General features: G+C 40.7%; 2 protein-coding genes across 2 annotated transcripts in view; both read right to left on the bottom strand.

Annotated features, from left to right (window-relative positions):
• Positions 1–20,689, bottom strand: part of LOC133664600 (oocyte zinc finger protein XlCOF6-like) — a 191,302-nt gene extending 170,613 nt beyond the window's left edge. The window contains exon 1 of the mRNA XM_062069363.1: positions 20,611–20,689. The gene's annotated coding sequence lies outside the window, so the exon portion shown is untranslated. The remainder of the gene's footprint in view (positions 1–20,610) is intronic.
• On the bottom strand, positions 7,635–20,604 carry LOC133664654 (zinc finger protein 501-like). The gene is made up of 2 exons (XM_062069471.1): positions 20,245–20,604; positions 7,635–9,125 (listed from the first exon to the last, which is right to left on the bottom strand). The coding sequence occupies exons 1-2, from the start codon at positions 20,366–20,368 to the stop codon at positions 7,837–7,839; spliced, it is 1,413 nt and encodes a 470-aa protein (XP_061925455.1). The 5' UTR covers positions 20,369–20,604; the 3' UTR covers positions 7,635–7,836.
• Positions 20,690–26,085: the final 5,396 nt, after the last annotated feature.

Genomic DNA, 26,085 nt, shown 5'->3' on the forward strand with positions numbered 1-26,085 from the left:
AAGCTTAAAAAACAATTTTAAAAACTGTCTTTCTTCAAGAGCACAATACTGGTCCTTTAGTTGTAGGAGATGTCTCAAAACGTCATCAGAATTCCCGACAAAACCCGCAAATGGCAGAATTGTATTTTTTGTAACTTTTTTTTGCTAAAACGTCGTAAGGGGGGACCCTTACCCAAAAAATTAAAATCTGTCTTGCTTCAACAGCACAATACTGGTTCTGTGGTTGTAAGAGATGTCTCAAAACCTCATCAGGAGTCCCGACAAAACCCGTAAATGACAGAAAATGTATATTCTTTAAAACACTTTTTTTTGCTAAAATGTTGTAAGGGGGGACTCCTATAAAAAAATTTAAAAAAATGTCCTGTGTAGCCCTGAGTTCAATCCCGGGCTCGGGATCTTTCTGTGTGGAGTTTGCATGTTCTCCCCGTGACTGTGTGGGTTCCCTCCGGGTACTCCGACTCCCTCCCACCTCCAAAGACATGCACCTGGGGATAGGTTGATTGCCAACACTAAATGGTCCCTAGTGTGTGAATGTTGTCTGTCTATCTGTGTTGGCCCTGCGATGAGGTGGCGACTTGTCCAGGGTGTACCCCGCCTTCCGTCCGAATGCAGCTGAGATAGGCTTCAGCACCCCCCGCGACCCCAATAAGGGACAAGCGGTAAAAAAATGGATGGATGGATGGCACTTCAACAGCACAATACTGGTCCTGTAGTTGTAGGAGACGTCTCAAAACCTCATCAGGAGTCCCGACAAAATGCGTCTAGTGCAGTAGAAGTAGAGAGATGTCTGTAGATAGTGCATGTTGCTTTCTGCTTGCTACTCTCTGCTTACAGCTACCGCCGCCAGCTAGCCCCCTTCGGGGGGTGAAAAGAGGAGCCGAGTGTGTAAGTCTCCTCCTGCTGGTACAAAGCCTCTCCACCACCAAGACTCCTTCAGTGCCTCCTTGTGGCCACACACGGATAAGGGTCTTTGCAGACCCCGAACTAAACTGAAGGGGATCTCGGAGCAGCAGTGGGCCCCAGAGACGTGGCGTATAGGCCCACCTTTGTGTGGAACACGCCCTGACGCCCGTCAACCCTGCCCCAACTATGGGTAAATAGCCCCATTGCCTTGTGGGTCAGCTTATTTAGGCAAAGGCTAAGGGAGCACACCCTGACAGAAAAGCAATGTGCTGAAGGCACCCCACAGCCATGTGGGTAAAACCGGGAGGCAGTATGGCTACGGGAGTAAACCCCAAATGAAAAATCTGTGCTCCGGGGACACACACATGGGCAGGTTTCCAGCAGACCGGATCTCTGGCAGTCCCCTGCAACTGCACTCACCTGAAGGTCGTCTCGAGTTTTTCTCGTGCCACTGGAATATGGTGGGTGTGGCCAAGATTGTGGGGGAAGGAACTGCGCGCACCATCCCTCACACAAATACACTCTTTGCGCAGGCTTCAGCTTCTTCCGAAAAGTCCTCTGGCGACAGGATAAAGCGACGGGGGCAGGTCAAGGATGTGACTGGGAGCTCCTAGCTTGAATCCTGCACAGAGGCGGCATGGGTGTGATGGTCGTTGTGAAGATTGGGATCAGGAACATGATCTTCCTTCGGCAGCTGCCCATGTGACTGAGCAGCCCTATTTAGGGTCCGCACTGCTCACCCCAAATTGGGGAAGGGTCTGGAAAAGGTGACCCAAAAATTGTCTGTTCCTCACACCTGGGTGGCAAACCGCAGCCACCAAGGCATCCCCTACTGCGGTCGAAAACATAACAAAGGAAAGCATATGACTATACACCTGGCTACCTGGAACGTCCGCACCCTCCTCGACACGCAGGATGGGACGGAGAGACCTCATAGACGGACGGCGCTCATTGCACATGAGCTCAAGAGATACAATGTCGACATCGCAGCACTCAGCGAAACTCGGTTGTCGGGTGAAAACTCCCTGACAGAAGTCGGTGAAGGCTACACCTTCTTCTGGAAGGGTCTCCCGGAAGGCGAACGTAGGCTCCATGGAGTTGGCTTTGCTGTAAAAAGCAAATTACTCAATAACATCCCAGAGTCCCCCCAAGGCATCAGTGAGCGGCTCATGACCTGGCGTATCCCCCTGGTGAAAGGCCGGTTTGCTACGCTACTCAGTGCGTATGCCCCTACCCTGGATGCTGATAGTAACATCAAAGATGCCTTCTACGAGTCTCTTGCGGCTGCCCTATCCAGAGTCCCTAAGTCCGATAAGCTTGTCCTCATGGGTGACTTCAATGCCCGAGTTGGCACAGATGCCCAGCTCTGGACTAAAATAATCGGGCCTCATGGATCTGGGAAAATAAACAACAACGGCATTCGACTCCTCTCTCTGTGCTCTGAGCACCAACTTCTCATCACTAACACAATTTTTCAGTTAAAAAAGAAATACATAACATCTTGGATGCACCCACGGTCCAAACATTGGCACCTGCTGGACTATATAATTACACGACAACAAGATCGACAAGACGTCTGCGTAACCAGGGCCTTACGTGGGGCTGAATGCTGGACTGACCACCGGCTGATCAGATCCAAGCTGAGGATGAAAATCCGACCCCCGCACAAGAAACAGCAGCCAAGAAAGCGACTGAACTGCAGGGCCCTGGATTCTCCAGAGTGTACATCTCACTACCGCAGCAAGCTAGCTGCGGGGCTTTCCACCTTGGAGGATTACGGTACCACCTGTGACATGGACAGTGAGTGGGCAAAACTGAGGTCAACATTACATCAAGCTGCCTCTGAAACCATCGGCTTTACTCAGAAGCACCATCAAGACTGGTTCGACAACAGCTCGGTAGAAATACAGGAGCTGCTGGACGCCAAGCGCAAAGCCCATGCTGCCCTGCTCTCCAACCCTCACTCTCCATCACTCCTCCACCATTATAAAACAACCAGAGCTGAGACACAGAAACAACTGCGGTTCATGGAAAATGAGTGGTGGCTCAAAAAAGCCCAGGAGATCCAGGGATATGCAGATGCTAATAATACCTACGCATTCTACGCTGCTGCAAAATCCATCTATGGCCCACAAAAGCGAAGCATCGCTCCAGTAAGATCCGCAGACGGACAAGTGTTATTCAAGGATAAACAACAAATTCTTGAGCGTTGGGCTGAGCACTTCGACTCACTGCTCAATAAAATAAACCCCTCTGATCCATCAGTGCTCAATGCACTCCCAGATCTCCCGCCTTCTCCCTTCCTTGATGATCCCCCCATGTTCAGTGAGGTCCTTACTGCAATCAGGAGCCTCAAAAACAACAAGAGCCTTGGCCCTGACGGAATTCCGGCTGAGATACTGAAGAAGGGAGGCTATCTACTGAAGCGGAAGCTGTTTCATTTCATACTAGCCATCTGGCACAGGGAGGCCCTGCCTCAAGAATGGAAAGACAGCAACATTGTCACCATCTACAAGAAGAAAGGAGATAAATCATCTTGTGGAAACAGTCGTGGTATCTCCCTTCTCTCAGTGGCCGGCAAGGTACTTGCGAAAATTATGCTTTCTCGCCTTTCATTTCTAACAGAGGGCATCCTCCCAGAGACACAGTGTGGCTTCAGAAAGAACCGAAGTACACTAGACATGATCTTCGCTGCCCGTCAAATCCAGGAGAAATGCAGGGAACAAAACAAGGACCTCTACATTACCTTTATTGACCTCACCAAGGCCTTTGACACAGTTGACCGTGATTTGCTCTGGAGCATCCTCAGGAAGTTTGGTGTCCCCCCCAAGTTTCTCAGCATCCTAAAACAGTTTCACGATGGTATGCAGGCCTGTGTACTTGTAGGCAGTGAACAGTCCCCCTCTTTCCCAGTGAAAGTAGGGGTGAAGCAGGGGTGTGTACTGGCCCCAGCGATCTTCAATCTTTTCCTGGCAGCAGCCACACTCCTATTCCGCCAGTCCATCACAAAGGATAGTGGTGTCTCCATCGAGTTTCGCCTGGATGGCAGCCTATTCAACATCCGGCGCCTACAGGCAAAGACGAAGATGTCAGGCACCAACATCCAGGAGCTGCAATATGCAGACGACTGCGCACTCCTCGCCCACACTCCTGATGCCATGCAGCATGCACTAGACACCATGTCATCAGTCTACCGCTCACTAGGTCTGGTGATCAACATCCAGAAAACAGAGGTTCTCATCCAGGAGAGGTCCCCATCCCCTACACTCCCTGTCTTTACCATCAGCGGCACACCCCTCAAACTCGTTGAGCAATTTTGCTACCTCGGCAGTACTCTGACCCCAACATGCCAGATCGATGATGACATCCAGGCTCGTATCAACTCAGCCTCCTCTGCCTTTGGAAGACTGCGCTCCCGGGTGTTTGAAAACAACCACCTTCGAACCTCAACGAAAGTGTCTGTCTACAGGGCGGTGTGTGTTTCAACTCTGCTGTATGGGTCAGAAGTCTGGACAATATACCGCAGACACATCCGCTGCCTTGATGCATTTAACATCAGATGTCTCCAACGCATTCTTGGCATCACATGGCAGGATCGAGTTCCTCATACGGACATCTTACAGCGCACTGAGTCCATGAGCATAGAGGCCACCCTGGCACAGCGACAACTCCGGTGGGTTGGTCACACCATCCGGATGCCAGGACACCGTTTGCCTCGTCAGATGCTTTATGGTCAGCTCCTTTCAGCCAGCAGAAAGCCCGGAGGACAAAAGCTGCGGTACAAAGACCAACTGAAAGGGATATTGAAGAGGTGCAACATCAAACCCTACGAACTTGAGACAGCTGCAGCCAATCGATCGTTGTGGCGCTCGCTATGCCATGACGGGGTCATGTATCTGGAGGAGTGTCGGAACCAACACCGGAGGGATCAGCGGAGGCGAAGACACCACCATGCAGTTCCAGAACCATCCCAGCCCCCTGATCCAGGCCTGACATGTCCCCACTGTGGCAGGACGTGTGGTTCCAGGATCGGACTTCATAGTCATATGGAGTGGCATCGTCGTCAGCAACGATAGCCACCGACCAGAGCAACAAAATGGAAGCTACGTCATCTTCGACTACGATGGACCGCCTAAGCAATCTGTGTTGGCCCTGCGATGAGGTGGCGACTTGTCCAGGGTGTACCCCGCCTTCCGTCCGAATGCAGCTGAGATAGGCTTCAGCACCCCCCGCGACCCCAATAAGGGACAAGCGGTAAAAAAATGGATGGATGGATGGCACTTCAACAGCACAATACTGGTCCTGTAGTTGTAGGAGACGTCTCAAAACCTCATCAGGAGTCCCGACAAAATCCGAAAATGGCAAAAAATGTATATTTTTTGAAAAAAATGTTTTCGCTAAAATGTCATAAGGTGGGGGACCCTTACACAAAAATTCAAAAAACTGTCTCGTTTCAAGAGCATAATACAGGTCCTGTAATTGTAAGAGATGTCTCAAAACCTCATCAGGAGTCCCGACAAAACCCGTAAATGGCAGAATTTTTATTTTTTGGATAAAATGTCGTAAGATGGGGACCCTTAAATAAAATGTTTAAACTGTCTTGCTTCAACAGCGCAATACTGGTCAATACTGGGCAGAACATTTAATTTTTTTTAAAAGTTGCAATTGTAGGAGACGTCTCAAAACTTCATCAGGAGTCCCGACAAAACCTGTAAATGGCAGAATCTTTTTTTTTTTAATTAGTTTTTTTCGCTAAAATGTCGTAAGGGGGACCCTTACACAAATTTAAAAAAAAAATTGACTTGCTTTAAGAGCACAATACTGGTCCTGTAGTTGTAGGAAATGTCTAAAAACTTAATCAGGAGTCCTGACAAAACCCGAAAAAGGCAGAAAAAGTATAATTTTGAAAAAAAAAAAAAAAGTGCTAAAATATCGTGAGGGTAGTACACAATACTGGTCCTGTAGTTGTAGGAGATGTCTCAAAATGTCATCAGGAGTCCCGAAAAAACCCGTGAATTGCAGAATATATATATATATATTTTTTTTTCCGCTAAAATGTCGTAGGGAGGGACCCTTACCCGAAAAATTTAAAAAAACTGCTTCACTTTAACAGCACAATACTGGTCCTGTAGTTGTAGGAGACGTCTGAAAACCTCATCAGGAGTCCCGACAAAATCCGAAAATGGCAGAAAATGCATATTTTTTTAAAAACTTTTTTTTGCTAAAACGTCGTAAGGTGGGCCCTTATAAACATTTTTTAAAAACTGTCTTGCTTCCACAGCACAATACTGGTCCTGTAGTTGTAAGAAATGTCTCAAAACTTCATCAGGAGTCCCAACGAAACCCGTAAATGGCAGAAAATGCATTTATTTTTTAAAAGTTTTTTTTGCTAAAACGTTGTATGGTGGGCCCTTATAAAACATTTTTTAAAACGGTCTTGCTTCCACACCACAATACTGGTCCTGTAGTTGTAGAAGATCTCTCAAAACTTCATCAGGAGTACCGACAAAACACGTAAATGGCAGAAAATGCATATTTTTTTAAAAACGTTTTTTTTGCTAAAACGTCGTAAGGGGGACCCTTATAAAAAATTTTTTTTAAACTGTCTTGCTTTCACAGCACAATACTGGTCCTGTAGTTGTAGGAGATGTCTCAAAACCTCACCAGGAGTCCCGACAAAACCCAAAAATAGCAGAAAATTTATTTTGCGAGGAATTTAGGGATTTCACCATCTATGGTCCGTAATATCATCAAAAGGTTCAGAGAATCTGGAAAAATCTCTGCACATAACATTAAATGCCTGTGACCTTCAATCTCAGGCGGTACTGCATCAAAAAGCGACATGAGGATATCACCACATGGGCTCAGGATTGCTTCAGAAAACCACTGTCAGTAACAACAATTTGTTGCTACATCTGTAAGTGCAAGTTACAACTCTACTATGCCAAGTGAAAGCCATTTATCAACAACACCCAGAAACGCAGACGGCTTCGCTGGGCCCGAGCTCATCTAAGATGCACTGATGCAAAGTGGAAAAGTGTTCTGTGGTCTGACGAGTCCACATTTAACATATTTTTTGGAAACTGTGGACGTTGTGTCCTCCGGAACAAAGAGGAAAAGAACCATTTGGATTGTTATAGGCGCTAAGTTTAAAAGCGAGCATCTGTGACGGTATGGGGGAGTATAGTGCCCAAGACATGGGTAACTTACACATCTGTGAAGGCGCCATTAATGCTGAAAGGTACATGCAGGTTTTGGAGCAACATATGTTACCATCCAAGCAACGTTATCATGGACACCCCTGCTTATTTCAGCAAGACAATGCCAAGCCACGTGTTACAACAGCGTGGCTTCATAGTAAAAGAGTGTGGGTACTAGACTGGCCTGCCTGTAGTCGAGACCTGTCTCCCATTGAAAATGTGTGGCGCATTATGAAGCCTAAAATAGCACAAGGGAGACCCCCGGACTGTTGAACAACTTAAGCTGTACATCAAGCAAGAATGGGAAAGAATTCCACCTGAGAAGCTTCAAAAATGTGTCTCCTCAGTTCCCAAACGTTTACTGAGTGTTGTTAAAAGGAAAGGTCATGTAACACAGCGGTAAAAATGCCCATGTGACAACTTCTTTGCAACGTGTTGCTGCCATTAAATTCTAAGTTAATTATTATTTGCAAAAATATATCTTGTCTTTGCAGTCTATTCAATTGAATATAAGTTGAAAAGGATTTGCAAATCATTGTATTCTGTTTTTATTTACGAATTACACAATGTGCCAACTGGTTTTGGATTTTGTACTTGACTGAAAAAAGCAGTGTATTCAGGTAGAAGCATATTAACAAGATTGTGTTACACAAACAAAACAATGTCACATGTTAAATGTGCTGATGTTGCTAGAAAGTCACATTTTAGACAGTTTATTTCAAATCCTGCAGTTTCATTTGCTGCTGCTGTTCTCACCAGCACACTTGTGTTTCTTACACTGGTACTTATAAGAGAATATTTCACCACACACACTGCAACTCAACACTTTCTCTCCTGTGTGTGTTCTCGTGTGTGCTACAAGGTTTGATCGTTCACAAAAGCTTCTGTTGCAGATTGAGCAGGAATGTGATTTTTCACCAGTGTGTGTTCTCGTGTGTCTTTTCAAACACTGATTTTCTCTAAAATCTTTACCACAGATTGAACAGGAAAAGGGTTTGTCACCAGTGTGCATTCTCATGTGTACTTTCAAATTGTTTTTTTGAACAAAACCTTTACTACAGATCGAACAGATAAAAGATTTTTCTCCAGAGTGGATTCTTTTGTGTTTTTTCAAACACTGACTTTGTGCAAAACCTTTACCACAGATTGAACAGATAAAAGGTTTTTCACCAGTGTGTGATCGCATGTGTACTTTCAAACCGTGACTTAGTACAAAACCTTTACCACAGATTAAACATATAAAAGGGTTTTCTCCAGTGTGTGACATTGTGTGTCTTTTCAAACACTGACTTTGTGCAAACCCTTTACCACAGAATGAACAGATGAGAGGTTTTTCTCTAGTGTGTATTCTCATGTGAAATTTCAAATGTTGACTTGTTACTAAACCTTTACCACAGATTGAACAGATAAAAGGTTTTTCTCCAGAGTGCATTCTTATGTGTACTTTCAAATTTTGACTAAGTACAAAACCTTTACCCCAAACTGAACAGGTAAAAGGGTTTTCTCCAGTGTGTCTTCTCACGTGTCTTTTCAAATACCAATGGTATTTAAAGGTTTTGTCACAGTGAGAACATTTCAAGTGGGTGTTGTCAGTGTGACATGTCTTATCATCTTTAGAGTGTTCATCATCAGTGTCAGGAGAGTGTGACGTTGTGTCCTCACTATCTGATAGTGGAGCTAAGAGCTTGTCTGCTTGTGATCCTCCACAGTGGTCTCCATCAGCTTCTGTTGTCATGTGTTGTGTTGAGCTGCTGCTTGGAGGCTCCGCCTCTCTCTTCTCCTCACTTTCACCTTTGACCTCATTATCTTCACTCTTCACAGGGACACCAATCACTGGAAACTCTACCAGTCCTTCAATATGATGTCCCTCCTGACTGATGCTGTGTTCCTCCTCTTCCTCTTTAAAGCAGGGGTTCAATGGGTCCTTGTCTTCCTCTTTAAAAGAAGAGGGCTGTTGCTCCTCCTGCTGCATCCTAAAACTCCCTTTCATTTGCTCAGGAAGACGATTGTCTTCACACACGTCTGCACGACACAAAAAGACAAACACATGCTTTAAAAACGTCCAGAAGGCTCAGTCACACGAGGCATTCAGTACGTTTACATATACTAAAGAACACCCTTCCTGACTACATCAGGGCCCCACAGATGGTGGATGCTTTTAAAATAAGGCTAAAAATCCACCTTTAAAAAACAACACATAACTAATTTTTAATATTGTTTTTTACTGTCTTGCTTGAATGCTTTAACTCTGTAGCACTTTGAGATTTGTTGTTCAAATAAAGTATATTATTATTATTAACATTTATTATCAGGATAGTATTTAAAAAAAAATATATATATATATCTATATATATATATATCTATATATATATAGATATATATATATTAAAACCCATCTTAAAAAATAAAATACTGTTTTTTTTTACTGTCTTGCTGGAATGCTTTACCTCTGTAGCACTTTGAGATGTGTTGTTCAAATGTCAAGTGCAATACAAATAACGTCTATTATTATTATCATCATTAACATTTATTATCAGGATAGTATTAAAAGCTCATAATATATATTTAGCGCTGCTGACGTATTTTCACCTAGCTTCATGTATAGAGGGCTTCAGATTTTCGGCTCAAGTATCCCACAATGCATTGTCAGAAGCCATATTGAAAGGCTAGCGTCATCGTTCATGATAGCGCTACACATAATACATCAGAACTGTTCAGTGGAAAATAACATTGCACCGGCTGTGATAATGATGGAGGAGTACTGTGAGTCATTAGATAAGAAGTTCCTACGTCGTTATAAGGAGCAAACAACCCTACTTGGATGCAAGGATCCGTACAAGATGGACTAGTCTGAGTGGAGCAGAGACCACGACATCTTCCCTGACTTCTCATACCCGGACTTTGTGAGTTACTTAATTTTTAACCCAGCCCATTTTATACATTAAAGGACCTTAAAGGACTTTCAAAATTATAAGTCTGGAAAGCAATGACCGCTTTATTTGTGGAGGCACTGGAACATGGTGTCGTCAAGCCAGCCTAGAGTAATGAGAGAAGTGAGTACTATTTTTATCAATACAACTACTATCAAAGTTCTTCAACCAAGCACATCAAGTTACTGCAAAATGGGGCTGTTTTTTATTTTAATTTCACTAGTTGAATGATCAGCAACAATGGGCGTGATACAAACAAATCCTTCTAATATGGCCAATGGCAATGCATTGTGGGAAATGTAGAACAATCCAATCCCCTTTATAGGTGGACCGAGAGGCACATCCGGGCACGTCTGGGTTTCAGGCGATGGTCTAGGTCCCATTAGGCTACTGTTTATTTACCGGAATCAGTGCAGATTTCGGCTTATTTTGAAAGGTTTAGAGGCAAATATAAAATTGATCATGAAAAAAATATTTTAAAATGGGATGGAGTGGATTTTTACACTCTTAAGAAAAATATATACTTTTTATTTTAAACCGTTTGTCATCACCAAGAGGTGACTGCTACCTCACTTTACCTGACACTTGTGGCATTTAGATTTGAAAAGATTGGAGGTACATCATGTCTTTACATCTGAGGGGTCCACAAATTAAACGTTAATCCGAGATGACAAAAGTGGATTTATTCGTGCATCACTAAGTAACGTATTTGATTGACATAACGAGTGCTGCTGTGATCGTGACGCTAATGAGAAAAAGGATAAGATTGTTTGCAGTTGATTTCCTGCTACACATATTAGTCTCATCTGCAATTCATGTCTGCACTTGTTTTTATGCTGTGAAGTTCATATTGTGTCTCATTATTTAGCTATAGAAGTCCCTGTTGTTCAGCAATGTTTGCTAGCGATATCAAGATCCAGTATAAGCTGTTGAGCCTACCAGAGATTTATTAATATAGTTTATTAATACTATTAAGGATATTTTGTCTGATGCTAACAAATATCACCAAAGTCGCTATAATGTGGTCATCTGTGTCGAATAAAGGACTTGGCTTACCTGCACAATAACTAAGCTTTTAGTTTCTGTTATGAAAATCGACAACAAAATACAGTAGATTGTACCAACAATCACAATATTTATCACTAGGACTTAACATGACGTTAGTTTATTTGCTTATATTTAGGCATAGCAAACCACAACAGAACACAAACTAATGTGATTTATTGTCATTTCTTTACGTTTAGTTCTGCTATTAAACACTACTCATATAACTTGACTGCATCACAGAAAGTTTCTCAAACCAATCAAATGTTCAAACAAACATTTTACAAAGTGATCACTGCAGACACGAGCGGTCCGATTGTATTCCACAAGATGATGAAAGTGATATTTTCAAGAGCCATTTCCTTTGACGCACTTTAGCGTTTTCCTGACTTCATTACCTTTATAAACCACTTCTTTCAGGACTTTATTAAAACTCTTTACTATCGCTCTATCTCTCAATTTGAACGACGCAAACTCCACACTCACTCTTACTTTGTTTTAATACTACGCTCAAGCTGCTTGGCCATCGTGTGAATTAAGCCGTGAAGAAGACAAACGGTTAGACGTCATATGCAACCCTCCTAGTGCTTCATGTTGTTTAAGTAGCTTTGTATCCAATTCAAGACCAACCCTTTGTTGCCATACCGTTCTAATTGGTTGATTAAAATATGATTTTGTCAAATGCTTTTGTTAGATTCCATAAATATTGCTGCTACACACTGTTTACCATCTATTGTATTGGTCATTTATTCTGTTATTTTAATTAATGCCATCGATGTTGAAATGTTAGCTCTAAATCCATATTAGTTTTCTGCTAATATTCCACTTTTGTTTATGAATTTGTCTAATCTGTTATTGAATAACTTTAAATGGTTTTAGGAAATTGTGGAACTAGAGAAACAGGTCTGTAGTTTGTTAATTGGTGTTTGTCTCCAGTCTTGTTAATCAGTCCAACTTTTGTTATTTTAATTTTGTTAAGGAATGTGCCTGTTAGAAACCACAGACAGCTTACAGAAGTTAGAGGTTCTGAGATTTCTTCAATTACTTTTTTTTGTTTCCACATCTATTCTGTGACAGTCAGTGGACGTCTTGGATTTGTACTTCCTTACAATTTACATTTTAACTTATTTATTTTCCTCTGATGTTTCTTGTCCTTTACTGAGAGCTTCTATCCATCCATCCATCTTCTTCCGCTTATCCAGGGTCGGGTCGCGGGGGCAGCAGCCTAAGCAGGGAAGCCCAGACTTCCCTCTCCCCAGCCACTTCGTCCAGCTCCTCCCGGGGGATCCCGAGGCGTTCCCAGGCCAGCCGGGAGAGATAGTCTTCCCAACATGTCCTGGGTCTTCCCCGTGGCCTCCTACCGGTCGGACGTGCCCGAAACACCTCCCTAGGGAGGCGTTCGGGTGGCATCCTGACCAGATGCCCGAACCACCTCATCTGGCTCCTCTCGATGTGGAGGAGCAGCGGCTTTACTTTGAGCTCCTCCCGGATGGCAGAGCTTCTCACCCTATCTCTAAGGGAGAGACCCGCCACCCGGCGGAGGAAACTCATTTCGGCCGCTTGTACCCGTGATCTTGTCCTTTCGGTCATAACCCAAAGCTCATGACCATAGGTGAGGATGGGAACGTAGATCGATCGGTAACTTGAGAACTTTGCCTTCCGGCTCAGCTCCTTCTTCACCACAACGGATCGATACATTACTGAAGACGCCGCACCGATCCGCCTGTCAATCTCACGATCCACTCTTCCCTCACTCGTGAACAAGACTCCGAGGTACTTGAACTCCTCCACTTGAGGCAGGGTCTCCTCCCCAACCCGGAGATGGCACTCCACCCTTTTCTGGGCGAGAACCATGGACTCGGACTTGGAGGTGCTGATTCTCATCCCAGTCGCTTCACACTCGGCTGCGAACCGATCCAGTGAGAGCTGAAGATCCTGGCCAGATGAAGACATCAGGACCACATCATCTGCAAATAGCAGGAACCTAATCCTGCAGCCACCAAACCGGATACCCTCAACGCACTGACTGCGCCTAGAAATTCTGTCCATAAAAGTTATGAACAGAATCGGTGACAAAGGGCAGCCTTGGCGGAGTCCAAGCCTCACTGGAAACGTGTCCGACTTACTGCCGGCAATGCGGACCAAGCTCTGACACTGATTATACAGGGAGCGGACCGTCACAATAAGACAGTCCGATACCCCATACTCTCTGAGCACTCCCCACAGGACTTCCCGAGAGACACGGTCGAATGCCTTCTCCAAGTCCACAAAGCACATGTAGACTGGTTGGGCAAACTCCCATGCACCCTCAAGGACCCTGCTGAGAGTATAGAGCTAGTCCACAGTTTCACGACCAGGATGAAAACTACACTGTTTCTCCTGAATCCGAGGTTCGACTATCCGGCGTAGCCTCCTCTCCAGTACACCTGAATAGACCTTACCGGGAAGGCTGAGGAGTGTGATCCCACCATAGTTGGAACACACCCTCCGGTTCCCCTTCTTAAAGACAGGAACCACCACAGAGAGCTTCTCTGGCTTCTTTATATGTTTCACTGTCAATCAAATTAACCATGATGTCAGTAATATGTCATATTGGCCACACCCCCAACGCCACATATATAGTGGCAATCTGGAAGAAACCCTGTAATATCAAAAACAACCTCAATTTGAATGTTTGTTCATCTCTAGTTTGAAGGACAGTTTACATATCTGCCAATTTAAAGGGGTAATGCGCTTTATCTATCATCCACTATCCTTATGTAAGCCAAGAACACATGTTTTTCTTTTTTATGCATTCTAACTCATAAATAATTGGTTTAGAATGATTTAGAAAAGTAAAACATGTGTGCTTGTCTTACATAGAGGTTGTGAATGATTACACAATTTAGAAAAGTGCAGTTTCTCTTTAAATCAGGAAATAGAACAAACATATATCATGTGACAAGAACATGAATGTGATGTGATTAAAGGCCTACTGAAATGATTTTTTTTTAATTAAACGGGAATAGCAGATCCATTCTGTGTCATACTTGATCATTTCGCGATATTGCCATATTTTTGCTGAAAGGATTTAGTAGAGAAAATCGACGATAAAGTTCGCAACTTTTGCTCGCTGATTAAAAAAAAGCCTTGCCTGTACCGGAAGTAGCGTGACGTCACAGGAGCTAGTATTCCTCACAATTCCCCATTGTTTACAATGGAGCGAGAGAGATTCGGACCGAGAAAGTGACGATTACCCCATTAATTTGAGCGAGGATGAAAGATTCGTAGATGAGGAACGTTACAGTGAAGGACTTGAGAGGCAGTGATGGACGTATCTTTTTTCGCTCTGACCGTAACTTAGGTACAAGCTGGCTCATTGGATTCCACACTCTCTCCTTTTTCTATTGTGAATCACGGATTTCAGTTCAAAGTTCTACATCTGTTCATAACTTCTATGGACAGAATTTCTAGGCGCAGTCAAGGCGTTGAGGGGATCTGGTTCGGTGGCTGCAGGATTAGGTCTCTGCTTTTTGCAGATGATGTGGTCCTGATGGCTTCATCTGGCCAGGATCTTCAGCTCTCACTGGATCGGTTCGCAGCTGAGTGTGAAGCGACTGGGATGAGAATCAGCACCTCCAAGTCCGAGTCCATGGTTCTCGCCCGGAAAAGGGTGGAGTGCCATCTCCGTGTTGGGGAGGAGACTCTGCCCCAAGTGGAGGAGTTCAAGTACCTAGGAGTCTTGTTCACGAGTGGGGGCAGAGTGGATCGTGAGATCGACAGGCGGATCGGTGCGGCGTCTTCAGTGATGCGGACGCTGTATCGGTCCGTTGTGGTGAAGAAGGAGCTGAGCCGGAAGGCAAAGCTCTCAATTTACCGGTCGATCTACGTTCCCATCCTCACCTATGGTCATGAGCTTTGGGTTATGACCGAAAGGACAAGATCACGGGTACAGGCGGCCGAAATGAGTTTCCTCCGTCGGGTGGCTGGGCTCTCCCTTAGAGATAGGGTGAGAAGCTCTGCCATCCGGGAGGAGCTCAAAGTAAAGCCGCTGCTCCTCCACATCGAGAGGAGCCAGATGAGGTGGTTCGGGCATTTGGTCAGGATGCCACCCGAACGCCTCCCTAGGGAGGTGTTTAGGGCACGTCCAACCGGTAGGAGGCCACGGGGAAGACCCAGGACACGTTATGAAGACTATGTCTCCCGGCTGCCCTGGGAACGCCTCGGGATCCCCCGGGAGGAGCTGGACGAAGTGGCTGGGGAGAGGAAAGTCTGGGCTTCCCTGCTTAGGCTGCTGCCCCCGCGACCCGACCTCGGGTAAGCGGAAGAAGATGGATGGATGGATGGATGGATGGATGGATTTGTATTTTAAACCACCTCGGATACTATATCCTCTTGAAAATGAGAGTCGAGCATCGGTGACACACTTAGCTACTGAGCTAACGTGATAGAATCGTTCTCAAATGAAGATAGAAACAAAATTAATAAACCCCTGACTGGAAGGATAGACAGAAGACCAACAATACTATAAAACCATGTATATGTAACTACACGGTTAAAAATTCTCAGCCTGGTAAGGCTTAACTATGCTGTTGCTAACGACGCTAAGGCTAATTTAGCAACTTAGCAACCGGACCTCACAGAACTATGTACTCTTCTCCTTTTTCTATTGTGTATCACGGATTTGTATTTTAAACCACCTCGGATACTATATCCTCTTGAAAATGAGAGTCGAGCACGCGAAATGAACATTTAAAGTGACTTTTATCTCCAAGACAATACATCGGTGACACACTTAGCTACTGAGCTAACGTGATAGCATCGTTCTCAAATGAAGATAGAAACAAAAGAAATAAACCCCTGACTGGAAGGATAGACAGAAGACCAACAATACTATTAAACCATGTACATGTAACTACACGGTTAAAAATTCTCAGCCTGGTAAGGCTTAACAATGCTGTTGCTAACGACGTAAGGCTAATTTAGCAACTTAGCAACCGGACCTCACAGAGCTATGATAAAAACATTAGCGCTCCAAATACGCCAGCCAGCCCTCATCTTCCCATCAACAGCCGTGCTCACCTGCATTCCAGCGATCAACGGCGCGACGAAGGACTTCATCCGTGGGTTTGGCGGCAAGCATCGGCTAGGCGTCTTCTAAATAAGTAGTCCTTGTTGTGTTGCTGTAAGTATTGTACTTAGCTGCTAAGAGACCGATCGATCCCACCTACAACGTTCTTTGCAGCCTCCATTGTTCAATAAACAAATTGCAAAAGATTCACCAACACAGATGTCCAGAATATTGTGGAATTTTGTCGAAGAAAACAAGAGGTTTTTCTATCGGGTCCGATGGGGTCCAACCACTTCCGTAGATTTTCTGACGTCACGCGCATAAATCATATCCAAAGGAGTTTTTCAACCGGAAGTGTGGCGGGAATTTTAAAATTGCACGTTATAAGTTAACCCGGCCGTATTGGCATGTGTTGCAATGATAAGATTTCATCATTGATATATAAACTATCAGACTGTGTGGTTGGTAGTAGTGGCTTTCAGTAGGCCTTTAAAGGCCTACTGAAATGAATTTTTTTTATTTAAACGGGGATAGCAGAACCATTCTATGTGTCATACTTGATCATTTTGCGATATTGCCATATTTTTGCTGAAAGGATTTAGTATAGAACAACGTCGATAAAGTTCGCAACTTTTGGTCTCTGATAAAAAAAAAACTTGCCCCTACCGGAAGTAGCGTGACGTAGTCAGTTGTTCACTCCCTCATATTTTCCTATTGTTTTCAACGCAGCTAAAGCGATTCGGACCGAGAAAGCGACGATTACCCCATTAATTTGAGCGAGGATGAAAGATTCGTGGATGAGGAACGTTAGAGTGAAGGACTAGAATGCAGTGAAATACTTTTTTTTTTCTCGCTCTGACCGTAACTTAGGTACAAGCTGGCTCATTGGATTCCACACTCTCTCCTTTTTCTATTGTGGATCACGGATTTGTATTTTAAACCACCTCGGATACTATATCCTCTTGAAAATGAGAGTCGAGACCGCGAAATGGACATTCACAGTGCCTTTTATCTCCACGACAATACATCGACGAAGCTCTTTAGCATGAGCTAACGTGATAGCATCTGTCTCAAATGCAGATAGAAACAAAATAAATAAATCCCTGACTGGAAGGATAGACAGAAGATCAACAATACTATTAAACCATGTACATGTAACTACACGGTTAATAGATCTCAGCCTGGCAAAGCTTAACAATGCTGTTGCTAATGACGCTAAGGCTAACTTAGCAACTTAGCAACCGGACCTCACAGAGCTATGATAAAAACATTAGCCCTCCACCTACGCCAGCCAGCCCTCATCTGCTCATCGACACCCGTGCTCACCTGCGTTCCAGCGATCGACGGCGCGACGAAGGACTTCACCCGACCATCCGTGCGGTGGGCGGCTAGCATCGGCTAGGCGTCTGCTATCCAAGTAAGTAGTCCTTGTTGTGTTGCTACAGCCAGCCGCTAATACACCGATCCCACCTACAACTTTCTTCTTTGCAGCCTCCATTGTTCATTAAACAAATTGCAAAAGATTCACCAACACAGATGTCCAGAATACTGTGGAATTATGAAATGAAAACAGAGCTTTTTTGTATTGTATTCAATGGGGAAAGCATACCTGTGTTCCCCTGGCTACGTCACGCGCATACGTCATCCTCCAAAGGCTTTTTCAACCGGAAGTTTCCCGGGAAATTTAAAATTGCACTTTATATGTAACCCGGCCGTATTGGCATGTGTTGCAATGTTAAGATTTCATCATTGATATATAAACTATCAGACTGCGTGGTCGGTAGTAGTGGCTTTCAGTAGGCCTTTAAATAATCTTAATACTGCCCTGACGCCATGATTGTGTTTGGGATTTCCCTTTTAAAGGGCAAAGTCCTCCCGGGTTATTTTGTCTAAATGACTGTCTGTATAAAGTGATGAGACTAAAATTTAATTTGAACAATTTACGACTTGTCCAGGGTGGCCTTCCGCCCAAATGCAGCTGAGATAAGCTTCAGCACCCCACACGACCCTGAAAGGGACAAGCGGTAGAAAATAGATGGATGGCTGGTTTCTATAGATGGACTGGGATATTTAACTCATTTTAAGGGTAGTTAAATTCGACAGTTGCAACGTAGACCACACAAAATGCATAAGTCAACAGAGGTGGGTAGTAACACGCTACATTTACTCCGTTACATCTACTTGAGTAACTTTTGGGATAAATTGTACTTCTAAGAGTAGTTTTAATGCAACATACTTTTACTTTTACTTGAGTATATTTATAAAGAAACGCTACTTTTACTCCGCTCCATTTATCTACATTCAGCTCGCTACTCGCTACTAATTTTTATCGATCTGTTAATGCACGCTTTGTTTGTTTTGGTCTGTCAGACAGACCTTCAAAGTGCCTGCGTTTCACCAAATACAGTCACTGGTGACGTTTGACTCCGTTCCACCAATCAGATGCAGTCACTGGTGACGTTGGACCAATCAAACAGAGCCAGGCGGTCACATGACCTGACTTAAACAAGTTGAAAAACTTATTGGGGTGCTACCATTTAGTGGTCAATTGTACGGAATATGTACTGTACTGTGCAATCCACTAATAAAAGTTTCAATCAATCAATCAAAAGTGTGAAGAAAAAAAGACGCTTTTTTTATTTCAACCGTACTTCCTGTCAAAAGCCTAAAGACTGACCGCACAGTTCCTGTCTTCACAATAAAAGTGCTGCTCCACCGCGCCTGCGCTCACAAAATAAGAGTCTCCGAAAGCCAGCGCAAACAAGCTAGCAAGCTACGGAGTTTGCCGCCAATGTATTTCTTGTAAAGTGTATAAAAACGAATATGGAAACTGGACAAATAAGATGCCAAAAACCAACCACTTTCATGTGGTATTAGACAGAAAGGAGGAACTTTTCTTCTCCTCCATTTGAAAACGTGGACGTTATCATCACTACTGTCTGATTCCTATCAATGCAAGTCATCAGAATCAGGTAATACACCAACTTATATTCTTGTCTTCATGAAAGAAAGGAATCTATATGTTAAACATGCATGTACTTTAACATGTAAACAAAAACGGCAAAATAAATAAATATAAATTATATACTGTATATATCAATGTATGTATATTTCAGTATTTCCCACACATTCATTTATTTGTGGCGGCCCGCCACGAAAGAATTACGTCCGCCACAAATAGATTTATTTTATTTTTTTGTCCTGACCAGCTTCTCAGGCACATCATATAGTTGATGTAGATGCCCATATAGGCTGTTCAGATTTACTTTACAAAAGAGAAGTGTAGGATGCTTCTCTTGTTGCCTTATTTGTATTTGACCACTACTGTTTTCTGTTTATTTGTTACTGACTGTGGCAGGACACCTCTGCCTCTGTTTCACTTTATGTTGCTGGTAAATAATATGGTTGTAGTAGTAGGCTAAAGTTAAATTATTTAGTATGCACTAATTAAAGGGGCAGAGCTTTAAGAGACATTTTAGCTTTTATATTTTATAAGATATATTTTTTGTAAGAACCACAATTAATAAATATATTTCAGTGAATAACTTATTGTTCAAATCTGTATATAAATATGTACATAAAGTGTTGTAATTATATTGTAAAATGGATGGATGGATGTTTAAAACAAAACTGTTATTATTAATTAGTAAGTATACATTTTTTGAGCCTTTTTAGAGAAAATCATATCATTGTAGTAAATTATGCAAATTACTCAATGATGTCATGTGACCACGCCCATAGCCACGCCCCCATCGCCACAGGTATCTTGGCAGTTTATGGGAAACACTATATATATATATATATATATATATATATATATATATATATATATATATATATATATATATATATATATATATATATGATATGAGTACTTGAGTAGTTTTTTCACAACATACTTTTTACTTTTATTCAAGTAAATATTTGGGTGAGTACTCCTTACTTTTACTTGAGTAATAAATCTCTAAAGTAACAGTACTCTTACTTGAGTACAATTTTTGGCTACCCTACCCACCTCTGCAAGTCAACCCAATTTTTTCTACACAATATATTTAGGAATAGTGTTAATAATGAAATATAAAGTTAGTAAAGATGTGAGAGTAAGAAGTAAACAAACCTGTTCTGTGTAACACAACTTGATGTTTCTTGAAAACAGCGTCCTGTAGTTGATGTTGTCGCTCCTTCTCCTCTTTATTTGGACAAAGTTCCTCCTCGTACTTTGCTATCGTTGTTTCGCACATTTTCACACAATCACAACACTTTACACTCACAATTGATCTCTACTTAGCGATGTGTTGATAACGTCCGCGTCTCTTTGTTAGCAGCTAACAAGCTAGTTTAAGTTAAGATAGCAAGCACAAGAAGAGTCAAAGCTCACTCAGACTATCCAGATAACAATTAATGACTATGTTTAATATATTAAACGATATATACGTGTATATGTACGCAAAGCTAAAAACAAATACAGAACGATAATGCTTACGTTTAGGCCTTCTCCGTCAAACGCCATCTTGCTTTTCCAACCGGTCAGTTCACGCATGCGCGAAGTCTCCGTCTTCTTCTTTTAAATTTCTGGCGGGTTGCAGCCGCAACTTAGAAGGTGCATACCGCCACCTGCTGTACCGGAGTATGTAGAATGGGCTCGTTGTGTATTATCTTCTATACCTTATTATTAATAGTTACTCCAATATGTAAGCGTTCATTTAGCTCTGCAGAGGTCTGAAGGTGTGACTCCAACCTGGATCTGTGGCGCTTTAACCGACTGTGTTGTTTTCATTGCTCCTGTACACATCCTAAATGCTTTCTTTAGGTTCCTCTCTATTTTCATTATATGTGTTTTAGATGCCGTCCCATTAAAGAAACTTCCATTTCAGTATGTTTTCTTGGGCCCCGTTTACACCGCACACCTTAGTATGGGGAACATATATATATACACATATATATGTGTGTGTGTGTATATATATATATATATATATATATATATATATATATATATATATATATATATATATATATATATATATATATATATATATATATATATATATATATATATATATATATATATATATATATATATATATATATATATATATATATATATATATATATATATATATATATATATATATATGTTTGTATATATATGTATATATATATATATATATATACATACATATATATATATACACACACACACATATATACAGTATACTGTATATATATATATAAATACATATATACACATAAATATATATACATACAGTATATATATATATATATACATATATATACATACATATATATACATATATATATTATATATATATATATATATATATATATATATATATATATATATATATATATATATATATATATATATATATATATATATATATATATATATACATACATACATACATACATACATACATACATACATATATATATATATATATATATATATATATATATATATATATATACATACATACATACATACATACATACATACATATATATATATATATATATATATATATATATATATATATATATATATATATATATATATATATATATATATATATATATATATATATATATATATATATATATATAATATATATATATATATATATAATATATATATATATACAGTACCGTTCAAAAGTTTGGGGTCACATTAAAGGCCTACTGAAAGCCACTACTACCGACCACGCAGTCTGATAGTTTATATATTAATGATGAAATCTTAACATTGCAACACATGCCAATACGGCCGGGTCAACTTATAAAGTGCAATTTTAAACTTCCCAGGAAACTTCCGCTTGAAAACGTCGCGGTATGATGACGTATGCGCGTGACGTCACGAGGTCAAGGGAAGTGTTTGGACCCAATTCAAATACCTCTGTTTTCTTCGACAAAATTCCACAGTATTCTGGACATCTGTGTTGGTGAATCTTTTGCAATTTGTTTAATGGACAATGGAGACTGCAAATAAGAAAGTTGTAGGTGCGATCTGTGGAGCGGCGGACTACAGCAACACCAACACCAGGAGGTTGTGTTGTGTTTTGAGCAGGATAACAGACGCACTACAGTGAGTAAGCCCGCCGCCGCATCTAAGTTAGCTTCTGTTTTTTTAGCTTCGAAAAGCTGAATATTATTAATCGTGTATTTACATGTTCATGGTTTAATAGTATTTTTGATCTTCTGTCTATCCATCCAGTCAGGGTTTTTTTTAATTTAGTTTCTATCTGCATTTGAGACTGCTATGCTATCACGTTGGCTACGTTGCTAGGTTAGCTTCTATTTTTTTAGCTTCGAAAAGCTGAATATTATTAATCGTGTATTTACATGTTCATGGTTTAATAGTATTTTTGATCTTCTGTCTATCCATCCAGTCAGGTTTTTTTTTAATTTAGTTTCTATCTGCATTTGAGACTGATGCTATCACGTTGGCTACGTTGCTAGGTTAGCTTCTATTTTTTTTTAGCTTCGCAAAGCTGAATATTATTAATCGTGTATTTACATGTTCATGGTTTAATAGTATTTTTGATCTTCTGTCTATCCATCCAGTCAGGTTTTTTTTTAATTTAGTTTCTATCTGCCTTTGAGACTGCTATGCTATCACGTTGGCTACGTTCCCAGGTTAGCTTCTATTTTTTTTTAGCTTCGCAAAGCTGAATATTATTAATCGTGTATTTACATGTTCATGGTTTAATAGTATTTTTGATCTTCTGTCTATCCATCCAGTCAGGTTTTTTTTAAAATTTAGTTTCTATCTGCATTTGAGACTGCTATGCTATCACGTTGGCTACGTAGCTAGGTTAGCTTCTATTTTTTTTAGCTTCGAAAAGCTGAATATTATTAATCGTTTATTTACATGTTCATGGTTTAATAGTATTTTTGATCTTCTGTCTATCCATCCAGTCAGGGTTTTTTTTAATTTAGTTTCTATCTGCATTTGAGACTGATGCTATCACGTTGGTTACGTTGCTAGGTTAGCTTCTTCTTCTTTTTTAGCTTCGCAAAGCTGAATATTATTAATCGTGTATTTACATGTTCATGGTTTAATAGTATTTTTGATCTTCTGTCTATCCATCCAGTCAGGTTTTTTTTAAATTTAGTTTCTATCTGCATTTGAGACTGCTATGCTATCACGTTGGCTACGTTGCTAGGTTAGCTTCTATTTTTTTTTAGCTTCGCAAAGCTGAATATTATTAATCGTGTATTTACATGTTCATGGTTTAATAGTATTTTTGATCTTCTGTCTATCCATCCAGTCAGGTTTTTTTAAAATTTAGTTTCTATCTGCATTTGAGACTGCTATGCTATCACGTTGGCTACGTCGCTAGGTTAGCTTCTATTTTTTTTAGCTTCGAAAAGCTGAATATTATTAATCGTGTATTTACATGTTCATGGTTTAATAGTATTTTTGATCTTCTGTCTATCCATCCAGTCAGGGTTTTTTTTTAATTTAGTTTCTATCTGCATTTGAGACTGATGCTATCACGTTGGTTACGTTGCTAGGTTAGCTTCTATTTTTTTTTAGCTTCGCAAAGCTGAATATTATTAATCGTGTATTTACATGTTCATGGTTTAATAGTATTTTTGATCTTCTGTCAATCCATCCAGTCAGGGTTTTTTTAAATTTAGTTTCTATCTGCATTTGAGACTGCTATGCTATCACGTTGGCTACGTTGCTAGGTTAGCTTCTATTTTTTTAGCTTCGCAAAGCTGAATATTATTAATCGTGTATTTACATGTTCATGGTTTAATAGTATTTTTGATCTTCTGTCCATCCATCCAGTCAGGTTTTTTTTAAATTTAGTTTCTATCTGCATTTGAGACTGCTATGCTATCACGTTGGCTACGTAGCTAGGTTAGCTTCTATTTTTTTAGCTTCGAAAAGCTGAATATTATTAATCGTGTATTTACATGCTCATGGTTTAATAGTATTTTTGATCTTCTGTCTATCCATCCAGTCAGGTTTTTTTTTAATATAGTTTCTATCTGCATTTGAGACTGATGCTATCACGTTGGCTACGTTGCTAGGTTAGCTTCTATTTTTTTTTAGCTTCGCAAAGCTGAATATTATTAATCGTGTATTTACATGTTCATGGTTTAATAGTATTTTTGATCTTCTGTCTATCCATCCAGTCAGGTTTTTTTTAAATTTAGTTTCTATCTGCATTTGAGACTGCTATGCTATCACGTTGGCTACGTTGCTAGGTTAGCTTCTATTTTTTTAGCTTCGCAAAGCTGAATATTATTAATCGTGTATTTACATGTTCAGTCACTGTGAATGTCTATTTCGCGTTCTCGACTCTCATTTTCAAGAGGATATAGCATCTGAGGTGGTTTAAAATACAAATCTGTGATCTACAATAGAAAAAGAAGAGAGTGAGGAATCCAATGAGCCAGCTTGTACCAAAGTTACGGTCAGAGCGAATAAAGATACGTCCATCACTGCCTCTCAAGTCCTTCACTGTAACGTTCCTCATCTACGAATCTTTCATCCTCACTCAAATTAATGGGGTAATCATCACTTTCTCGGTCCGAATCTCTCTCGCTCCATTGTAAACAATGGGGAATTGTGAGGAATACTAGCTCCTGTGACGTCACGCTACTTCGGGAACAGGCAAGGCTTTTTTTTATCAGCGAGCAAAATTTGCGAACTTTATCGTCGATTTTCTCTACTAAATCCTTTCAGCAAAAATATGGCAATATCGCAAAATGATGAAGTATGACACATAGAATGGATCTGCTATTCCCGTTTAAATAAAAAAAAATCATTTCAGTAGGCCTTTAAAATGTCCTTATTTTTGAAAGAAAAGCACTGTACTTTTCAATGAAGATAACTTTAAACTAGTCTTAACTTTAAAGAAATACACTCTATACATTGCTAATGTGGTAAATGACTATTCTAGCTGCAAATGTCTGGTTTTTGGTGCAATATCTACATAGGTGTATAGAGGCCCATTTCCAGCAACTATCACTCCAGTGTTCTAATGGTACAATGTGTTTGCTCATTGGCTCAGAAGGCTAATTGATGATTAGAAAACCCTTGTGCAATCATGTTCACACATCTGAAAACAGTTTAGCTCGTTACAGAAGCTACAAAACTGACCTTCCTTTGAGCAGATTGAGTTTCTGGAGCATCACATTTGTGGGGTCAATTAAACGCTCAAAATGGCCAGAAAAAGAGAACTTTCATCTGAAACTCGAGTCTATTCTTGTTCTTAGAAATGAAGGCTATTCCACAAAATTGTTTGGGTGAACCCAAACTTTTGAACGGTAGTGTGTACATATATATATATATATATATATATATATATATATATATATATATATATATATATATATATATATATATATATATATATATATATATATATATATATGTGTGTTCCTCCACAAGTTGTTGTTGTTAAATAAATGTACTAGCAAGTCCTAGCACGAGAAGCAGATTGAGTTTCTGGAGCATCACATTTGTGGGGTCAATTAAACGCTCAAAATGGCCAGAAAAAGAGAACTTTCATCTGAAACTCGAGTCTATTCTTGTTCTTAGAAATGAAGGCTATTCCACAAAATTGTTTGGGTGAACCCAAACTTTTGAACGGTAGTGTTGTATATATATATATATATATATATATATATACAACACTACCTATCTATATATATATATATATATAGAAGTGTGTATCTCCACAAGTTGTTGTTGTTAAATAAATGTACTAGCAAGTCCTAGCACGAGAAGACAGACTGTTGATATTTTATTGCAGGAGTCACCAACCTTTTTGAAACCAAGGGCTACTTCTTGGGTACTGATTACTGCGAAGGGCTACCAGTTAGATACACACTTAAATAAATTGCCAGAAGTAGCCAATTTGCTCAATTTACCTTTAACTCTGTTATTATTAATAATTAATGATATTTATCTTTGTGGAAA

This window comes from Entelurus aequoreus, linkage group LG14 (genome assembly GCF_033978785.1).
Source record: "Entelurus aequoreus isolate RoL-2023_Sb linkage group LG14, RoL_Eaeq_v1.1, whole genome shotgun sequence".
In the NCBI taxonomy this organism is placed as follows: Eukaryota; Metazoa; Chordata; class Actinopteri; order Syngnathiformes; family Syngnathidae; genus Entelurus; species Entelurus aequoreus.

Bases quoted from the DNA above. Each gene is read 5' to 3' on its own strand.
- LOC133664654 (XM_062069471.1), bottom strand. From the start codon at position 20,368: ATGTGCGAAACAACGATAGCAAAGTACGAGGAGGAACTTTGTCCAAAT. The intron at 9,126-20,244 runs GTTTGTTTACTT...TGTGTCGTGCAG, and splicing joins AGTTGTGTTACACAGAACAG to ACGTGTGTGAAGACAATCGT.